This window comes from Rhinoderma darwinii, chromosome 1 (genome assembly GCF_050947455.1).
Source record: "Rhinoderma darwinii isolate aRhiDar2 chromosome 1, aRhiDar2.hap1, whole genome shotgun sequence".
NCBI lineage: Eukaryota > Metazoa > Chordata > Amphibia > Anura > Rhinodermatidae > Rhinoderma > Rhinoderma darwinii.
Window position 1 is genome coordinate 53,142,248 of NC_134687.1, and position 21,701 is coordinate 53,163,948.

Below are 21,701 nucleotides of genomic sequence, written 5' to 3' on the forward strand. Positions count from 1 at the left end.
GCCCTGACTCATTTGAGGTCTATACATACTAAGTGTGCAGTCACACGCTGAAGATTTTGTAGAACTTCTCTGCAACCGAAAATCAGTTCCATTCATCTAAATGGAACTTGCAGGACTCCATTCAGATGGATTGGAACGGACTTTGTCAGAGAAATTTTGGCAACAAAATCTGCTGCTTGTGACTGCACCCCAATAGGGCTTATGGACATGGGTTGTCCTGATTGGACAACCTCTTTAAGCAATTGCTTCCACAGATTTATCATATTCAGCATTGATTTTGTAAAGCAAGCATAAGTTGTTTAGTATAAATAGACTTTATTGGAGCCGAGGCCTCCACTTTGAGGCCGTTTGGGACTACAGATGCACTAGTTGTAACATTTCACAACTTCTAAAAGGAATGTCAACAGTTACAACGGTCATGCATTACAAGGTCTGATCACATTTCAGAAGCGGATTCAAATATTTCTAGTGAAATGCTTATAACATAGTTATATATAGAACTACTTCCAATAAACTGCAAAAAACATTGATCGACGTTTCCAGTACGAGCTACAGTGTCAACACAAAGGGGAGCCATAAAGATTTCATTTATGAAAGAACGTCATATTTACTGTAATGAAAGAACAAAAATTAAAAAGCTTTCAGATCAAAGCCATCACTGATCCATCACATAAGGTACAAATTTATCAGTCCACGTTCTCAAGTTGCTCTCAAGAAAAGAAAAAAAAAATCAAACGGGTAAACCCTCAGTACTGGGAGTACTCCTTTGTCTGAAATTTGGCAATAATTCTCTCCAACTGCCTCTTTGCTTCACACTGTGGAAAGTTGCTCATGTCGTAGTACTGGGCGGCAATTTTCACTAACCTGAAATAGTTAGGGAAAAAAAAAGGTTAAAATTGGACAGTAAGTCAATTCCCCAAAAGCCCCCCCCCCTCATAAAAATAAAATCACAACTTTGCATTAGCACACCATTTTACATATAGATACTACATATAAATTGCTAGAAGAATTACCCGGCTTCGCATAGGTTTGGTGTTTGTGGTTTAAAACATTGTTCGCTACTGGTATGGATTGTCCCGCAGCAACATGCGGACATTGTGCGGCTTAGTGAGGGGATTGTTTCTATGAGGGGTATCCACCCCTGTAGTGCGGTCACCCATTAATAAAACTTGAAGATATAAAGGCGATGCTTACAGATGGTCTTCGTTAAACAGTGGCAATAGAGATCCGATCAGGTGGTAGACTTGCCCCTGGATCTTGAACGTTGGCATGTATCCCTGGCTCCAGCACACGTTTTCCACATCAAAATGACGTAATCTGGAAGGCAATGTTGTGGACCCGCATAGGTTTCAGAGACTCGGCAGAGTTGAGCTCTTGTGACGGAACAGGTAAATTGGGTATTCGGACCTTTCTGCCAGAGCAGCACATTCCTGGTCATTCACCTTCGTACTTAAGTGCCCTTCAGTGTTCACATTGTTTCTCCATTCGGCCAATCAAAAGCAACGGAGCTTGACCATATTGGGATTTTGAATTGTAATGGAAAGCAGCGTTACGCATGTCAGCCCCGGTAGTAGCTTGTCGATTAGCATATCGCACCTGGTCGGCATGGAGACGGCTTGGGTCTGCTGGAGAGTCTCTGCTGCTCGTCTGTCTCGCTGAGAATGCAGTCGTTCCTCAGTCTGCTGGGGAGTTTCTTGTTAGCCTGGAGAAGGGCTTGGGTCTGCTGAGAGTTTTCAGCATCTCGGGCAGCAGCCATGCACTTTGATGAAAGTCTACTGTGGCAAAGTGAAGGGTTCCTTTTTTGGAGGCATGACTGGTATGAAAGGGTTTCAATTTATGAGAATGCTGAAATCCACTATAGGTACAGTGTAGTATAGGTCCCTTCATGGCGAGTAAAGAAAAACGTCTCAGTTCTTATGGAAACCTGGTCTAAAACGGTGTGTGAGTGAGGTTAAGAATGCAGGACCTGCGATCTTCTATTGGCTAATACGGGTCATCTGATGTGATATGGAAGCCAGTGGTGCCACATTTGCTTTTGTGAATATGTCAAAAAAGGTAGGTCCTAAAGAGCTGAAACCCAGTCTAAAACTTAAGAAGTGCCTGATTTACTTATGTGCCAATTTGGAGCAAATTGGTCCAGTAGTTTGGATGTGCATAGAGAACATAGAGCAGACAAAAAGTACCCAGCGTTGCCGGGTATAACGTGTCGGTCGGTCTGTATGTTCATTGGACTTCCAAGGGTGCCCAGGAGGCCAATCCATGCCCTCGTATTTTCTAGGTTTACAGGGAAATTGCTAGCAGCCCTATATACCCCAGCAGTTACATTATGCTTATTTCAATTTTAACTTCCTAAATACCTAACAGCTAAACTGGTCATCAGTAATCTGATTGGTTGCTATTGGTAACCGTTCACCTGTACCTTCCCATCTAGGATTATCTTGTAAAGTGACCTACTTGCTACTGCCAGATAAAACATCTCTACTATAAAAGCGAATGTCTGTATTCGCTTTTATAGTATTGGGTCGTGATGATGTGATATTGGCTGACAACAGAGAACAGCAAGGTCGGTAGCTTTATGAAAACGTAAATCAACACCCGATGTATCTATGAGCCAAATTTGATTCAATTTATGAGACTGCTTAAATCCACGGGCTTGGTTCTGTTGAGAGATTTCAGCAGCTCGGGCAGCAGCCGTGCGCTTTGCCACAGAAGTCTTTAGTCTAAGTGCAGGGTTCCTTTTTGGAGGCATGACTGGTATGGAAGAGCTTCAATTCAGGAGAATGCTCAAATCCAGTATAGGTGCAGTTAGTTTACAGCGAGTAACACGTTGGTCTAAAACCGTGTGTACGTGAGTGATGCGAAGAATGAAAGACCTGTAAGCTTCTATTGGCTAATACGGGTCATGTGATATGGAGGTAGGTCCTTGATATGGAAGCCAGTGGTGCCAGATTTGCTTTTGTGAATATGTAGAGAACGGTCCAAACCTTCGGAAGCGCGTGATTTACTTATGTGCCAAATTTGGTGCAGATTGGTCCATTCGTTTGGCCGTGCATAAAGAACATGCAACAGATATCAGAAATTAATTTACAAACCGTATTTTTTGGACTATTAGACACAGTTTCTCTCTTAGAATCTGAGCTGTAATCTTCTGCTGCGCTTTTTCTGTAACTCCCGACCATGTAAAGAAATGTGGCCGGGAAACAGCATGAGCACAAAAAGCTAGAACGGGGTTTAGGGGATCCCGTTCCAGAGATAGGTGCGGGTCCCAGAGGTGGGACATACATATGACATATCCACAAAATGTCTGATGGGAAAACCCCTTTAAGACGGTGTTTGGTTAATGGAGGAATGAACTACACTTTATACTTGATTTTGCCACAGAAATGCTACACATAGTTCAACTGAATACAGATTAAAGTGTCCATAACCACAGCTACTCCATGTATGTAGAAACCACACGCCCGGCACCATGCAATCATAATACAATTCCCTGGTATGACGCGACAGGTGGGCACTACACTGACCTCAATTTCTACAAGCTTGTATGTGGGAACTCCATTACCTTAAATAAATATGACAGGAGAGAGTAAGCTTAAAACGTACCATTCTGGCTTGATGTCGGTGCATGTGCGGATGTAATTCTTTGTTGTAAGAACAAATTCATTATACAGAACCCACTCAGGCTTGTGGTCCAGAACCGTAGAGGGATGTAACTGCACAACTTGGTTGTCTTTCACGGTCAGGTAATGGCCAGTTCTTTCCAAATGTGCCACCTTATGAGAGAAGATAAATCCAACACTTAGAATGAAAGGGATTAGAATTCTTACAAATCTCTTCAATAAAAAAAAAAAGGAAGAACACCGATAGTAAGCAGTTTATTTACACTTCATTGCTCAAGGGCAAAGACAAATCTCTGCACAGTCAATAATCATGAGGCTTGTACAGCTGCAGAGATGCTGACAATGAACACTGTAAATTAAAACCATAATGCCACATAACACACCGCTGAACGCCAGAGACGCAGAATAGCAATGCAACACCAAGAACAAATAAACAAAGTTATACCTGTAAGATATGTACTAAAAGGTCTCAGAACTGGAAATATGGCAATGATTATGTGGCTGGTGGTCTTCAGGACATTCCCATCAACCAATAGAAGAACACGACATCAATACAACACGCTACATATACATTTGCCTAACATAGCAATTTAGCTTTAGAGAGCCTTTAACATAAAATTGCCCGAAGGTAACTAGAAACCTATTCAGAGTAAGGTCACATGCACACCGTGTAATTTGGTGCAGAAAACGTGTATCAAAACCACAAATAAAACGCAAATAATTCCGCAGATAAAATCAGCAATTAGTGTGGTTTTTACATTTTGATGTGGATATGGGTGTCGTTTTATGCTGCCGATTTCTGTGGTTTTTTAAAAACTTCTCAGATACAATTTTGAAGCGGAAACACAAGATAAATTGTCACGCTGCAGATTTTAAAATACGCACAGCAAGTCCATGTACATGCAGAAAAATTCTGCAACACGCAGATGAGATTACTTGTAATCTCACTTACTTTGCTGGTACTGTATCACGCTGTGGATTGGCGGAAAATACACACGTAATCGGCATAGTGTGCATTTGGCCTAAACAAGACTGTTACGCTACTAGAGTCCAATAAGCAGGAGGGGGGACTGGAACCCCTTCAATTTTAAAAACAGCCTGGCTGGTTATGAAAGGCAGACATATACTGTTTTCATTCCACCCTCCATTGATATAAATGGTCAGGGCCCCCACCAGACAGAGAAAGATTGCATGCACCATGTCTCCGTCAGGCAAATGAGCCAACTAGCATCTATTACAGGATCAAGGTCATTGAGTGGACTCATCTGTTGGTAAATGTACGGACTGTTTTATGATCATAGACCGTGGTGCATTAGCCCAATTAGTGCCTGTTCACATCACCGTTGCCCTTCCATTGGGGGGTTCCGTTGGGAGGTTTCTGTCGGGTTAACCCCTCAACAGAAAGGCAAACGAAAACCTAAGCTTCCGTTTCCCTCACCATTGATATCAATAGTGACGGAAACCTAGCTAATTGTTTCCGTCTGTCACCGTTGTGACAGGGTTACGTTGTTCTTGACGGAACCAATAGCGCAGTCGACTGAACCCTGTCACAATGGTGACAGATGGAAACCATTAGCTAGATTTCTGTCACCATTGAGTTCAATGGTGAGGGAAGCGGAGGTTCCCATTTGCTTTCCGCTGAGGGGTTAACTCGACGGAAACCTCAGACAGAACAGATTGACATGTGAATGCAGCCTTAAACTAATGCTAGAACCCCTTACAACTACCGAATGGGACCATATTTTCATTTGAGATCAGCAGATTTTTATAACATCTGATACAAGAAATGCGTATTTAAAGGGGTTGCAGCAGAATCAACAATCACCTATCCACAGCATAGGTTATAATTGTCTGAATGCTGGGGGCCCCAAATCCCAGGGCGCTACCGCTCCATTCAAGCATTTCTTTATGGCGGGGAGGGGGGGTCAGGTCCCCTATTCTCGCAATCTGTTGGGTTCCCCAGCGAACAGACAATTATCACCTATCCTGTGGAAAGGTGATAATTGTCAATTCTGGTACAAACCCTATAAAGGGTGACATCGAAACTAATAAAACAGGGAAAGTCATTCTATTAAATTGCTAAGACCTGCAAAAAGCCATTTCAATGCATGGATTAAAGATTGCTGCAAAATCAGGATAAGCCATGAATACCTGATCGGTGGGGGCCGAGAATTGTACCCCCCACCGATCAGATATTGCTGGCCTATACAGAGGTTAGGCCATCTATTTTATTCCCCGGGACACCGCTTTAACTATTATGACTCAATATATCAGACTTTGTAACTAGATTAGATTACTTATCTTGTGCTGATCCTGAATTACAGCCTGTATTATAGTCTAGAGTCCACTCACTATTCTGCTAGTTCGTATTGTGAACGGTCAATGAACTTGTTGTCAAACGCACTTACCAACATAAGATTACTGTAGTGTTTAGAGGCTGTACCTCGCAGAATGCAAGTTACCAGAACTAGATGTGTGCAGACACAGCCTGCAAATAATGCTGGGAGATTTCAGCTCTGGATACTCGTGAATGCAGCACTGGACTATGTATGATATAAATTGTAACTTAGGATAAGTACAAAATAAATTTGTAGTTAAATTTGACATGGCATTCAATGGTGGACATATGCTTTAAGAGTTTAAATAACATGTTCGCAAATGAACACAGACAATCCAGATGTGTCAACATCCTCAATGCAAGGAAACCGATCTGAAGGAATCCTTTATGAATAATCCCCAGTGGTCTGAAGACAGGCAGATGTATTTCCGTGCATGCAATATTTATCTAAATCTGAGGTGAAATACTTGACAATGCACCATATGCCGGATAATTTCATCTAATTCAAGTGGCTTAAAAAGAAAAAAAGAAGAACACGAGTCAACAAGCACATCAAGAGTTAATTTTCTCATATTGCAGATCAGTAGGGAGGCCAAGATCCATTTATGTGGAGTTAATTGCTTGTACTTTCTCAAGTCCCTCCAGTTCTCACATATGAATTCCTAAAAGACCTTGTTATATGATTTTAGCGACTCTCATAACCGTTTATGCAATTTATTTCCCATCAGAGCCCAACCTCAAAGGCAGGAATTCAAGCTTCCTTCTTTCCAGATGCTAAAACGTACCTGCATAAAATAGCCGGTAACCAAAGCTTTTCTGATATTAATGTAATAATCTCGGCTTGTGAAGTCGGTGCTTCTACGTGGCAAGTTAAATCTGTCCATGATTCGTGACAGCTGCTGCCGTACATTGTCTGCGGACATCAGGGACCGGTAGTTAATGAAGTTGTCATAACACCACTGAGACGACTCATGATCTGGGGGAGAGAGAAGATGTGGACACCTTGTTCAGAAAACGGAAAACAGTTGAAGTGATTTACCAAATGACAGTGCTCCATATTCCATTTCGTGTCTAATAACGTGGTCATGATACTAGATCTTCTCTCTAGGTTACCCTGACCCACAGTGGTTTACAGTCAGTTATCGGTGGCCTTCATTTTAGCCCAATTTGGTCTTTCTGCACGGATCTAAAGGAGTATTTTGGGTTAGCAGTGAAGCTGAATATTACATCACATCTCCACCAGGAATGCTCTCATATGTGCAGAAAAACCTGTTAGGCCCAACACACAAGGAAATCATTTTGTTCTGCAATTACGGACCGTAAATGCAAATCAAAAGTACGGATCCATTCATTTCTATTGCCCACGGACACCCTCCTGTATATTTACGGGAAGGTGTCCGGGCCGTAGAAATGACAGGCAGAAAATAGGACAGGTCCTATTTTTTTATTTTTCGGACCGTGTTCCCATACTTTATAATGGGAGCACAGCCCGCAAATGCGGGTGACTATCCGTGGCCGCCCGTGCCTGTAATCACGGGCACGGACTTGTGCAGGGGGCCTTAACCCCTTAAAGACCGGGCCAATTTGAGTTTTTCATTTTCGTTTTTCCTCCCCGCCTTCCAAAAGCCATAACTTTTCCATTTCTTCGTCGACAAAGCCATATGAGGTCTTGCTTCTTGTGGGAGAAGCTGTCATTTTACATGGCACCATTTATTGTACCGCATAATGTACTAAAAATCTGGGGAAAAAATATTTGTGGGGTGAAATTGGCAAAATATAGAGATTACACCATTTTTTATTGGGGGGGGGGGGGGGGGTGTTTTTTCAGCGTCCATGAGGCGGTAAAAACAACATATTCACCTTATTCTACAGGTTGATACGATTACGGCGATAGCAAGTTTATATGTCTTGTTTTAGGTTATACCACTTTTTAAAAAAGAAAGCGATTTGCTAAAAAAAAAAAAAAAAAAAAAAAAATTTGTATAGCCGTATTCTAAGCCCCATAACTTAATTTTTCCATCAATTTAATGGTGTGAGGGCTTAAATTTTGCAGGGAAAGCTGTAATCTTCACCGATACCATTTTGGGGTACATTTTTTTGGAGAGCTACGGTGAACAAAAAAAAGTAATTTGCATGTTTTATTTATAGTTTTTTTTTTACGTCGTTGATCGAGCAGGTTAAAGAACGCTATATTGTGATAGTTTGGACTTTTACGGATGCGGCGACACCAGTTGTTAACTTTTATTTTTTTAACATTGCTTTAGGGGAGAAAAAAATGGGAAAAGGAGGGTTTTTGAACTTAAGACTTAGTTTTTCTGGAACATTATAAAAAAAAATAATAATCTTTATTTAACGGTTTTTTACTTTTATTTATTAGTCTCCCAGGGGACTTTGGATCAGCAATTGTTGGATTGATTAAATGATATACTGCAATACCAATGTATTGCAATATATCGTGATCCATTATTAGGCCCCCCAGGCTGCCATAACCACTATAAATGGCCGATCGTGCCACGGGGGGGCGGGGGGGGGGGTTGTTAGGGGGGTGATGGCATGTTTGAGAGGGCACCACCGATTCTCATAATTTAAATGTCGCTGTTACAATTGACCGCAGCATTTAAGGTGTTAAACGGGCGGAATCAAAGTGAACTTTGATTCCTCCCATTGCAATGAGTCAACCGATATGTATGGAGCGAGCTCAGCCCGTGAGCCCGCTCCATACTTCCCCTTAGCGGCTGCCACTTACCAGTAGGCGACATGTCGTTAAGGAGTTTAAGGGTAGCTAAATGTTCAAGAAACCTCTGACATGTCAGAAGTTTTGATCGTGGGGGTCCGAGCACGGAGACCCACACCAATCTCTAAAACGATGCGGCGGATGTGCTCGTGTGAGCCGCGTCGTTTCTGTTCGGGTATTTCTGGAATGTGGATGTAGCGGGTTAATATGTCAATGTAGTATGGGCTCAGAGAGACTTTTTATTGGGCCCGTACACCGCTACATTGATTTAAGGAAATATCCGAACAGAAACAAAGTGGATGGGCGCTCACACAAGCACTTCTGTTGCTTCGTTTTAACAATTGGTGGGGGTCTCCGTTCTCAGACCCCCACCAATCAAAACTTCTGACATGTTCCTATGACATGTTAGAAGTTTGTTGAATGTTTAGTTACCCTTTAAAAGAACATTAGCTTCTGCACGAAGGAGGTCATTTTATGGATGTTTACAATGAGCCACCACCACCCCCAGCAATGATTAGTGCAGGGAGGTAGAATTAGGGGGTATAATATAAAGTTGCATCCCACTCCAATATGTGCACCTGGGGCACCTATTTATTAAAGTGTAGGTGGACACTGTAAATATGAACACAGTAATATAGTGTATGGCACACACAAGCATCTACAGTATATTTTTTTTATAGTAGCCTGTGCTGCACGATATAAGCAAAAAAAGAATAATTTGCTGGAGTGCTTCTTTAAGGCGCCCCACCTGAACCTCCTCTTTAAGGGTATGTTCACACGGCAAACAAAAAAGGCTTTAAAACACGGAGCTGTTTTCAATGGAAATTAGCCTCTGATTTTCAGCCGTTTTTTATGCATCAAGCGTTTTTTACGGCTGTTTTTCTATTGAGACAATGAAAAACAGCTCAAGTAGTGACATGCCCTTTTTAACATGTTTTTTTTTTTTTTTTAAGTGTCGCTTTTAAAAACGGCCGCGTAAAAAACGCCCAGTGGCAACTGAACGCAGTTTTTTCCATTGAAATCAAAGCGTTCAGCCCCCGTATTTTCAGGACCCGCTGTCACTGAACCCACCGATTTGACGGATTCAGGTCTCAGCGGAATATACAGCTGCTCTGTATCCAGGATACAAAGCAGCTGTATCTCAAAAGTTAAATTCGTTTTTTAATAAAAAGGAATTAGAAAGCTGCACTGAAAAAAAAATACGTTTTCAAAGGTGTACATAGCCTTTAAATCTCAAACTCTGCAACAGAATACGATTTACAAATCAAAGTACCGTATAGAAATAATGCAAGGGTGTGTTCGCATCAGCGCCGGGCTTCCGTTCATCGGTCTACTATGCTATTTGAAAAAGGCTTTCCGTTCATCGGTTCTTGCGACGGAGAGGTCGAACGGAACCGATGAACAGAAGCCGGACGCTGATGTAAACCGGCCCTAAGCCATTCATCTCTTAATATGTAGTGCATACATTTAAAAAGGATATCCACTCACTCTGTTTAAAAGCGTGGTAGACGTTCAGCAGCGTCAGATGATCGCCATCTATGTGGGCAAACCTCATCTTGGATTCATCAGCAGCTTTCTTGACTTCCGTGGGTCGAATAAAACACTGTGGGACTAAACAAGGTTGGTATGGGCCCAACACAAATGCCCATATCGATGAGTCACGCATTCACTGACAGAGGAACAAGGCCTAGCTAGGTCAGTTCACAGAGCATAGGGCAGGGCAGGATGGACCTCCAACTGCATCTTGGGCTGTATACTACCTTTCTTTGGTACATCAAGACCTAACCCCATCTGTAAGACAAGAGGGTTTCAAAACTACAAAGCAACTGAAATCTACTGTCTAGAACTTATTGATGTGTATAGCACCAGGACAGCCATTAAGTGAGCAAAGGGTCATAAGGTCTAAATAGAACGACCTAGAAAGGCTGCCTTGTCAAGCAGAACCTAAGGCAATAGGGTAGAAAACGCTGGGACTGAGTTGTGTTTTTGCTTTCCTTTCAAAATGCAGTCTTCTTGCCACTAATGGCCAATTCTTTTCAATTCTATAAAGAAACAATAGATCTCTGCGGAGGTGGCAGCAGTAGTGGAAGATCCTATACCCCCCCCCCCTGCATCTTATGGGATTTTCCTCTTGCAATTCTATTTCTCTAGAACATGTGCTGGGCTGTCCAAGAGGAAATGACTGACCAGACATCAGCCAGGCTTAAAGGGAGCAACTACTTCTAAAGTTCAATTGTGGACATCAACAATGCATGTGACACGTGCACACTATGTATGACAACTACATACCATCTTTACACATTGATAGCCGAGTTTATATTCTACTATGTAGGGGATTGCATGAAGGTCTAAGGGACTGAGCAGCTACTGCATTTATTTCCATACAGATCACCGACAGACAATGATATATAGGAACCTATTTCAGCACCCCCTTTAGACCTTGAGATGTACTCAGGAAAATCTGTAATATATTGACAAAGAATGAGCATATAACTGGCCTTATAAAAATGAACTGTTTCTACGGTCCTGGAGCACCACAGTACAAAGGTTGGATTAGCAGCAGTGATTTGCCAACAAAACGGAGAGTCGGATGTGGATATATACATAGTTAGGATTATACCCACTAAGCTACTACCACCTCCACAGAAAAAGTTGAGAAAAAATAGATTCTCTGCCCTGCCCGTCTGCTCTGAGTCTGAATCATCTGAAAGCTCTATGAAAAAAAAATGTGATAATAAATTAGCATATACATCTAATGAATAAATTACTAACGCACTGAAGTATAGCAAGAATAGAGTTAATTCTGTCAAAGTTTCACTTCTAGAGATCTTTTTAGATTTCGTTCAAAATAAGAAATGACTCATTTAAGTATCAACAAGACATAATGGACCATAAAACTGATCCAGGATAAAAAGGTCAGTGTTGCCCATAGTAACCAGATAACCTTATTTTTAAAGTGTAAATAAACTTTTAAAAGACTTTTGACAGGTCATAATGACAATGTCAGAAGCTTTGATCAGTGGGGATGCAAGCAGACTCCCACGATCGCTAAAAGGTAACAAACGATCGGGTGAGCGCTGCGCCACTTCGTTTCTGATCTGCTTTCCCGGGAAAGGAGCTCATATTGAGCTCAAATACCCCTCGTTCATCTTTCAGAGGAAAGCGGATTAGAAACTAAGCGGCACAGTGGAGCCCTACTGATCAAAACTTGACACGGACATGTCAAAAGTTTTTTAAAAGTTGAGTTACCCTTTCAGTCTGCCCCTGAAAAATGAAAGCTGGAATCTGACTGGTTTCTAAATGTCACACTGACACAGCTTTCATGTGCGAGGCACTAGAATAGTTAAAATTAAACGAAAAAGGTTATTTTATTTTAATATAAAATAAAAAGTCCAGGATATTTCCCATAGATATTCAGTTATCAGCTGCTCGGTGAGCTATTCACATTCTAACAGAATATACTTTAAAATGTTAGTCAGCACATAATTAAAAATACCTGAAACCGTAAGATGAAAAAAAATATATGCAAAAATGGTAGTGAAAAATCACCTCCATCACTGAATATAAAATATAATCTCGTTAAAAGGAGTGCGATTTAAAACTGGCCATACACAAGATAGCTGTTGGATTATCGCTTGTTCAGCCGACAACCATATCCACTCAGATCAAGCAAGATCACATGTAAACTGCCATAGAGAGGGAGAGACGACTGTCAAGACACCTCTGGCTGCTCTCACGTCCTGGAGGAACAGAAGATCGGGCATGCTGAACACCAACAGGACCCGATCCGTATCGCCTAGTGGCAGACGGGGGAATTTACATAATGTGTAGAGCCAGATTTATTCTATAACCCAGTACAACAAAGAATACCCCACGAATTACAATGAAATAGTATGCAGCATTCAAAGGCAATACTAACTAGGTTGCCTTTAAGGGTGAGAACACACGGAGCAGCAGCTGCACGCGGCCAATACTGCGATATGGTCAGCATCGGCATGCGCCCATTTGTCACAGCATGTGGGCGTGGTTTCAACCACGTAAATGCTCCGGCTCTGTGCTTCCACCCCAAGTGCCTGAGCAATTTCTAGCAACACACATGGACCACATTATTCGGAGGAGACTGCATCATAATAAGTCAGTCTCTTTTCAAAGTGGATAAAGTCACAGGCCCATACAACCCCATATATTGAAGACTGACATTTTTACAGTATACCATTTTTTAAAGGGGTATTTTTCCTTTGCATGTGCCCTGCTATTACCTGACAACATAGCAGTTATGGATAGGATCTCATTAGAACAGTTGAAGTCACAACTGGCAATAACCATCTTGGCAAGCTGGGGGTCAAGAGGAAATTCCGCCATCATAGATCCCAGTTCAGTCAGATCACCATCATCATTTAAGGCAGCAAGGTAATTTAGCAACTCCAGAGCACGCATTAGTGTTTCAGGGGCTATGGAAGAAGGAGGGAGGAAAAAAAAAAAACGACATTAGTGGCACGATGTACAGGTAGTTGGGCTAAGAACACCTCAAGAAGTTAACCATCGGCTTTCAGAGGAAACAATTCACCAACTTCATAATTTAGATATGCGTCATTACAAAGCAGAAGCCATTTCACGGTCAGTAACATTACAGGACGTGTTCCCTTTAAATTAGGGTTTAATGGGGTATTCCGGTTGTAACAAGGTTTTACCTATCCATTGGATAGGTGATTACTGTCAGATTGGTGGGGTCTGACCATTGGGACCCACACCAATCAACAGAATGGGGGTCCCATGTCCCCCCAACAGTAGGACCACTTGCCAAGAGGAGTTGAATGGAGCAGCTGTCAGGTATGCACCCTGCCGCTCCGGTGACTGAAACTGCCAAGCACTGTAGTGGGCTCCATTATACCCTGTGTCAGGGACGTCTTCCAAATACGGGCCACAGAGAAGTTATTTGATACTTTAGAGGACACTTAGTGGTCGAATTTGTGAGACAACACCAGCGTTTTTCGTGGCCTTTTTTTCATGCAAATTTAAGTGCGGCCAGATGTTACATTATAGTCTATAGTAAAATACTTTAAATGCACTAAATACAACTGTGCTTTGGTTTGTGGTGTCTGAGGCAACTTTGTGTTTAATGGCGTTTTCTCCAAACGCAGCATGTTCTGGAAATGGCATTTACTAAAGGCTTCTCTAAAGCACTTTAAAAACAGAAAAAAAGGATGTACAAAATAACACCAATGAACACTGCCACTAAAAAAGCCTTTAAAAAAAAAAAAAAAAAAAAGAAGGTTACATTTGAAAACTGCTAGCATTTTCAGAAGCGTTTTTTGATGCAGTTTTGAAACGCCAGAAAAGTTGTGTGTGTGAAGGAGGCCTTAACCTTCTAATGACCAGCCTATTTTAGACCTTAATGACCAAGCCATTTTTTACATTTTTCCATAGTCTCATTCAAAGAGATAGAACTTTTATTTTTGCGTCACCATAGCTGTATAAGGTCTTGTTTTTCGCAGGACAAGTTGTCATTTTTAATAGCACAATTTTGGGGTACATATTATTGATTAACTTTTATTAACTTTTTTTTGGGGGGTGGGGGAAACAGCAATTGCGCCACACTTTTTTTGCATCCTAAATCTACGCCGTTTACCGTGTGGTATAAATAACACAACTTTATTCAGTGGGTTGTTGCAATTGCAACGATACCAAATTTGTAGTTTTTTTTTATGTTTTACAACTTTTACACAGTGAAAACACTTTTTTCCAAAATTATTTGTTTTGGTGTCTCCATTGAAGAGCCGTAACGGTTTTATTTTTTCACTGATGCAATTGTAGGAGGGCTTTTTTTTTTTTCGGGACGACTTGTAGTTTTTATTGGTACCATTTTGGAGTAGATGTGAGGTTTTGATCACTTTTTACCACATTTTTTATAAGCCTGGATTCAAAGAAAACAGCAATTTTTGCATGGTTTATTATTTTATTTTTTACAGCGTTCACCGTGCGGGTTAAATAATGTAATAGATTTATAGTCGGGGTCGTTACGGACACGCCGATACCAAATGTGTGTAACTTTTTTACTTTATTTGTAAGGGGAAAAAGTGGGTTTTTCTTTTTTTTTTTTATGAAACTTTTTTTTTCACTTTTTTACTAGGGGACTTCACTATGCGATCCTCCGATCACTATTATAATACACTGCAATACTTCTGTATTGCAGTGTATTATGCCTGTCCGTGTAAAACGGACAGGCATCTGCTAGGTCATGCCTCCTTTATTAGGCCCCCGGCTGCCATCGGAGACACAGACACTCGGCGATCTTATCGCCGGGTGTCGGTGGGTTGAGAGGGAGCTCCCTCCCTCTCTCCAAAACCACTCAGATGTGGTGCACGCTATTGAGCACCGCATCTGAAGGGTTTAATTGGGTGAAACCGATACGAATATCGATCTCATCCGGTCGAGCAGGGACGCCCCAGCCCTCAGCTGCCTCTGGGAGCTGCGAGGAGGGAGATTTGACAGCTCTCTGCTCGGTTTACTTATTCCGATGCAGCGACGTAAAAAGTCTATTGCATCGGAATAAGGCCCGTTAGTGACCGACGTGAAAACACTATGGGGAGGTCACTAACGGGTTAAGGCATCTTTAAGATGCCCTGAAATAGAAAGGCCTGTCAACAGTCATAGGTTCACACTCACCTCTTAGGGAGTAAGTCAAAAGAATTTTCTAGCTTTGGCCACTTGGCATTTCAGAATCCGTAAGTTTTATGTCAAGCTGTATGATTATATTTGAATCACAGCAGCTTTGTTTGATCACGCTGGCATTACAGCTACACTCCTGCTATCACTAGGATGTACATGTACAGTGCAAGGCGGTGAATTAGTCCTGGAAGGGGTCAGAAGGCAGATGTGTAGACTATTGCATTAGCTTGCTTTATGGGGGATATCTGTACTGTAACAGATGCTTGAAGCTCTGCTCTGAGAAGTCAACTGCTCGTCAGAATCACACATGCCAGCAGAAAACAGAACTTTAATAGACCTGTTCGATTTACACTGCTAACGGCAAACAACTTAGTTAAGCACAACTTAAAAGAACATTGAGAGTTGTGTGTTGCGTCACTATTTGGTGAAATAAATATCTAAAGTTTCACAGCATACAATTTGTAAGAATAAATAACCGAACTTATGGTTTAAAGACACCACGAAAGCACTACTGAGAAACCCATTATCGGTGCTTTTCCTGTCAAAACCGAATTCCGATAATACAGTATTTGTTCATGTATGAAATCAGCAACCACAATCAGGCATCATACCTGGAGGATCCATGAAGTCAAAATGTACCAAGTCATCAATACCAAGCTTTTTCAGCTGCAACACTACAGAACCCAGGTTGGATCTCAAAATCTCAGGGTATGTGTTGTCCTAATTGGGAACATAAAACATTTATCATCATACAAAACATTGCAAAGAGATTCATCTGTAAATGTGATAATTCATCATTCTAGTCACTTTTAATGGACCTGCATGTCTGAAAGGAATATCCACAGACTAGATGATAATTGCCTGATCGCTGGTGTCACCAATAAAGAGAACGGGGCTTCTTGACCCCCTCTTCCTCATCACTGATAGATCACAGCGAGGAGGACACTGAATGGAGCAGCAGTGGGGAACGCACGCTGCCGCTCCATTCAAAGTCTATGTAAATTACGGCAACAGTCCCATAGACATTGAGCACGCTCGACAACCACTCTAGTCAAGCTCCTCCTCACTGCGTGGTTGTAGTGAGGAAGACCTCGGAGTTCAGGACCCCCGTTCTCACGATCAGTGGGGGTCCCAGCAATCAGGAAATCATCACCTATCCTGTGGACAGCCTGTTTCAGCGGGAATGACTCAAATCCTATATTAGCATAACCTTTGAAACCTTTATTCAGGCAAAGGAGTACAGCATCATATACGATGCTTCGGCTAACGCAGAAGCCTCTCACACTTGCAAAGCAAGGGGAAAAAAAACACACATACCTGCATTTCTGTTTTGTATGCCTTCTCTGTGTAAAGTCTAAAGCATTTGCCAGGCCTGGTACGACCAGCACGACCCGCTCTTTGTTGTGCAGAAGCCTTGCTGATCGCAGTAACTAGAAGGGACTCTACTCGAATTCGAGGGTTATACACCTATTCAGGATACACAAAGAGCCACATTAATCAGAACGCATTAAGCGAAAACAATTGATATAACAATATTAAAATAAAAAAAACTGTCCAAATAAGTCACGACAGCTATGATTGTTCTACACCAGTAATGAAATTATCTGACGTACCTTTTGCTTAGCAAATCCGGGATCAATCACAAATACAACTCCATCAATGGTTAATGAGGTCTCAGCAATGTTAGTGGATACCACAACCTGAAAAGTGGCAACAAGAGAAAACTTAGAAAAAGTAATGCATATAAAAGTGGAACTTACTTTTTTGTATGAATTCAACATCAGAAATCTAAAAATAGTTACTTATTTATTAAAGGGCATTGCAGGGAAATCTGATACACTTATGCCTATTGCAGGGCACAAGGAAGTGGAGAACAATGATTCTCTTTGGGGCTCCTTGAATCCCTGTGTCATGCACCGCCCACTCGGGTCTTGCACTAGGCATAACGTGGTGCAACCCAAGGCTATGTTCATATGTGTGCCGTAGTTTGGAGCCTCTGTCACATATCCCTTCAGATTTTACTGAAAGAAGATGCTCTACATAGTTTATTCTACGCTCAATGTCAGAGACCACGACGGAACCCATTGTAAGTTAATGGGATCTGTCGGGTTTCGGTGGTAACTGCTGTATGACAGGTCAGGCACTGCGTACTGGCTTATGTTATAAATGGAAACAGACGCAGAAGTGAACAGAGCCTAAAAGAGAACGAGAAAACACACACAATCATTTTCATACCAAACACAGAATTTATACAAAGACTGATAAAACTGGAGATGGGGTGCTTTTGCCCATCTTTCTTGGCAGCAGAGCTTTATTAGTAAGCTGCCCATAAGACCCAAAGCACGGTGTTCTCTTTTAGGTTATGTTACACACAGTGGGCATATTATTGACAATGAAGAACTGTAATACAAGCAAGCAACTTGTACATTGGTCTGTATACAAAGTCGGGGTGAGGAATAAAAATTATTCAAGCACTGTATTAAAGTTCAAGGGCTTTAAAGAGGATCTGTCCCTAGTTTAGTAATGCCCTCCTAGCTAATCTAATGGGCGCTGTCACACTGATAATGCTAGTGAAAATTGTGTTCCAAAACATTACTTTAAAAGTTATGAGCTTTTTCTCTAAATATGTAAATGAGCCTTTATTAGATAAGTGGTGTCAGCACCAGCGATTCGCCTGAGGTGGAGCCTCCTCACAGCCTCTGACACTGTCCTATCAGCATGAAGCTGCTTCACACAGTGTGAGAGACTGAGGCTGGAGGGAAGGGGGATCACCCCAAACAGCCATATCTCGGGCTGTGGACCACCCAGACCAGTGGAAACGATAGGCATAGGAGATTCTAATCTTTCATATGACACCAGGATCGCAGTTCACATTATCATATTTAGAAAAATGCTCACTTTGCAAATAAACGTTTTTTTAAAACAAATTACTGTAGTTATGAGCAGCAAAGAGCCTATTAGATTAGTTAGATCGGGAATTCATAAACCGGTGACAGATCCTCTTTAAAGGAAGGGAAATACAAATCATTAACCTATTCAAATATAAATGCATTAGTGTCGTATCCTGTAACACTGGGGTATCCCCAAAAATGTATTTCATCCGTGGGGTCAACACTGCAGTGTCAGGTACACTATACTGATTGATTCCAGTAAGATTATCACATTAGAAAGGAGCTCTTGCAATTCTAGGTCTTTGTGACATTGAGAGAAACACATTTTGAACCGTCTTAGTAAATCCAGTTGTGTGGCCGGCACAGAAAAGTTAATGCTACAATGTGGCATCCATTTATATATGCCTCATCAGAACAGAAGTGCAGAGTATTTCCATTCTACGACCTGTTTCATCAACTCAAAGGGTGAGATTATTTACGCTAACGTGGCAGGATAGAATACCTGTTTCCGTAGAAGCTTAAAATCCATTACAGCATTGAAAATGTAAACATGATTTCCTTAGTGTACGCATTAGCAGCAGAAGTATGAAGTAAATGAGATTTTATGGTATATAATGTCATCACAAACAGCACGTAGAAAAGCCAAAACTAAAGCCATTGTAAAATGTGACATACGTAACAGGGTCTGTTTTACAGAGACAACCCCTGTCCGTATATCCTATTAGGACATATGAACTTGAGAGGGATCCCTCACTCAGAAGCAGAACAAGCCGTGTGTCTCGCTCTGCGAACGAGAGATGTCCAGCTGAAGGGGTTTAAGGTTATAAAAACGCACCATTTCCTGCGGTTTTTACGGCAGAAAATGGTGCGGAAATTGCTGTGTTTTTCCTAATGTTAGGAGATGAAGACATATTCTCTGAAAAATGCAGGAATTGTCATGCTGCGGTCCGAAAAACACGCACCGCAGGTCAATTTCTGCTCGGAAATCTTACGCAGCGTTTGGATGAGATTGGCCGCAAAAACGTGGCAATTCCGTTACGTGTGGACGAGCCCTTATACCAATGTCGTTTTGAGGTGCTTCTAGAGCAGGCTGCAAACAAGAACTTGAAAACATCAAAACAAAGAATTTACAACACACTGACAAATGTGCCCCTCTCTCTTGAACTCACTTTCCTTCCTATTGCACCAGTGGGCTTCTTGGGTGGAGGGGGTTCAAATATTCTCTGTTGTTGCTGCGGGGGAAGGGTAGAATATAAAGGGATGATTTTTATATCCCCAACTTCAGGGCCCAAGTCATCAATTTCTCGCTTTATTCTTTTACATGCTTCATCAATTTCCTAAGGATAAAAAGAAATGTTATTTCAGATGGGTGGAAAGAACACAATGAATTCAGAAACCGCACCGTCACATGGCATGTAGAGCAAGCGTCCTACAGGTGGCCAGCCACAAATTGTATTATAATGAAAAGCTCCCAGTGCAGGAATATTAAATGCACTGCCGACCTTCACAAATGACAACTGAGAAATGAATAGGCAATGAACAAGGAGGATCTAAAGAGAATGAAATTTAGCTCCTGATCTCAAGCTATTTAACCTCTAATAATAATAATCTGCACCTTTTATTCAAATTAGTGCCCTCAATTGTGTATTTTAAAAAAAAAAAAATAGATTTAAAAATGAGCAGCAACTCCAATAGTAAGGCTGGGTTCACACGACCTATTTTCAGACGTAAATAGGGGTTTTACGCCTCCAATACGTCGGCAAACATCTGCCCATTACTTTCAATGGGTCTTACGATGTACTGTGCCGACGACCTGTCATTTTACGCGTCGCTGTCAAAAGACGGCGCGTAAAATAACAGCCTCGTTAAAGTGCAGGACACTTCTTGGGACGTAATTGGAGCCGTTTTTCATTGACTTCAATGAACAGCTCCAAATTACGTCCGTAAAAGACGCGGTGAAAAACGTCAGTACATGCAATTACATCTGAAATTCAGGAGTGGTTTTCTCCTGAAAACAGCTCCGTAATTTCAGACGTAAATGAAGTTATCGTGTGCACATACCCTAAAGGTGAAAATAAGTGGGTACTTTACTGCCCGTGCAACATTTCAGCTCCATCCACTGGAGCCTTTCTTAAGCCTTGAAAAAAGCTCCAGTGGACAGAGCTGAAACATTGCACGGGCAGTAAAGTACCCACTTATTGCCACCTTTACTATTGGAGTTGCTGCTCATTTTTAGATTCCTATCTATATATATCTATAGGAGATTTTTTTACATTTATTTATTAATTTTTTTTAATACACAATAGAGGGCACTAATTTGAATAAAAGGCGCAGATTATTATTATTCGAGGTTAACCCCTTCAGGACTGAGCCTGTTTTGGCCTTGTGGACGCAGGCGATTTTTTCAAATCTGACATGTGTCACTATATGTGGTAATAACTTGGGAACGCTTTTACTTATCCAAGCGATTCTGAGATTGTTTTCTCGTGACATATTGTACTTTACGTCTGTGAAAAAATTTGGTCGATAAATTCAGTATTTATTTATAAAAAACACCACAATTTAGAGAAAATTTGCAAAAAATTGCATTTTTCTAAATTTGAATGTATCTGCTTGTAAAACAGACAGTAATACCACACAAAATAGTTACTAGTTTAGGCTATGTTCACACGGAGTATTTTGGGGGAGGAATATCTGCCTCAAAATTCCGTTTGGAACTTTGAGGCAGATATTCCTCTCCCTGCACGCTGATTTTCGCCCGCGGCCATTGAGCGCCACGGGCATAAAACAGCGAGAAATACGCTTTCTCCTGCCTCCCATTGAAGTCAATGGGAGGTCAGAGGCGGAAGCGCCCGAAGATAGGGCATGTCGCTTCTTTTTCCCGCGAGGCAGTTTTACTGCTCGCGGGAAAAAAGACGCCGACGCCTCCCATTGAAATCAATGGGAGGCGTTCTCGGGCCGTTTTTGCGACGCGGTTTCCGCGTCAAAAAACTCGGCAAAATACCCCGTGTGAACATAGCCTTACATTCCCCATATGTCTACTTTATGTTGGCATAGTTTTTTGAACGTCCTTTTATTTTTCTAGGACGTTACAAGGCTTAGATCTTTGGCAGCAATTTCTCAAATTTTCAAGAAATTTCCAAAACTTATTTTCTCAGGGACCAGTTCAGTTCTGAAGTGGCTTTGAGGGCCTTATATATTAGAAACCCACATAAATCACCCCATTTTAAAAACATCACCCCTCAAAGTATTCAAAATAGCATTCAGAAAGTTTCTTAACCCTTTAGGCGTTTCACAGGAATTAAAGCAATGTAGAGGTGTGATTTACAAATGTAATTTTTTTTGCAGAAATTAATTTGTAATAGAAAAATTTCTGTAACACAGAAGGTTTTACCCGAGAAACGCAACTCAATATTTATTGCCCAGATTCTGCAGTTTTTAGAAATATC

General features: G+C 41.4%; 1 protein-coding gene across 1 annotated transcript in view; it reads right to left on the bottom strand.

Annotated features, from left to right (window-relative positions):
- Window positions 1–295: 295 nt before the first annotated feature.
- Window positions 296–21,701, bottom strand: part of DHX15 (DEAH-box helicase 15) — a 67,314-nt gene continuing 45,908 nt past the window's right edge. Inside the window, exons 6-14 of the mRNA XM_075858746.1 lie at window positions 19,422–19,589; window positions 16,975–17,061; window positions 16,679–16,828; window positions 15,973–16,081; window positions 12,952–13,143; window positions 10,181–10,303; window positions 6,744–6,934; window positions 3,604–3,773; window positions 296–864 (exon numbers count right to left, since the gene is read on the bottom strand). Of these exons, the coding sequence (XP_075714861.1) occupies window positions 747–864; window positions 3,604–3,773; window positions 6,744–6,934; window positions 10,181–10,303; window positions 12,952–13,143; window positions 15,973–16,081; window positions 16,679–16,828; window positions 16,975–17,061; window positions 19,422–19,589 (1,308 nt within the window). The 3' untranslated portion in view covers window positions 296–746. The remainder of the gene's footprint in view (window positions 865–3,603; window positions 3,774–6,743; window positions 6,935–10,180; window positions 10,304–12,951; window positions 13,144–15,972; window positions 16,082–16,678; window positions 16,829–16,974; window positions 17,062–19,421; window positions 19,590–21,701) is intronic.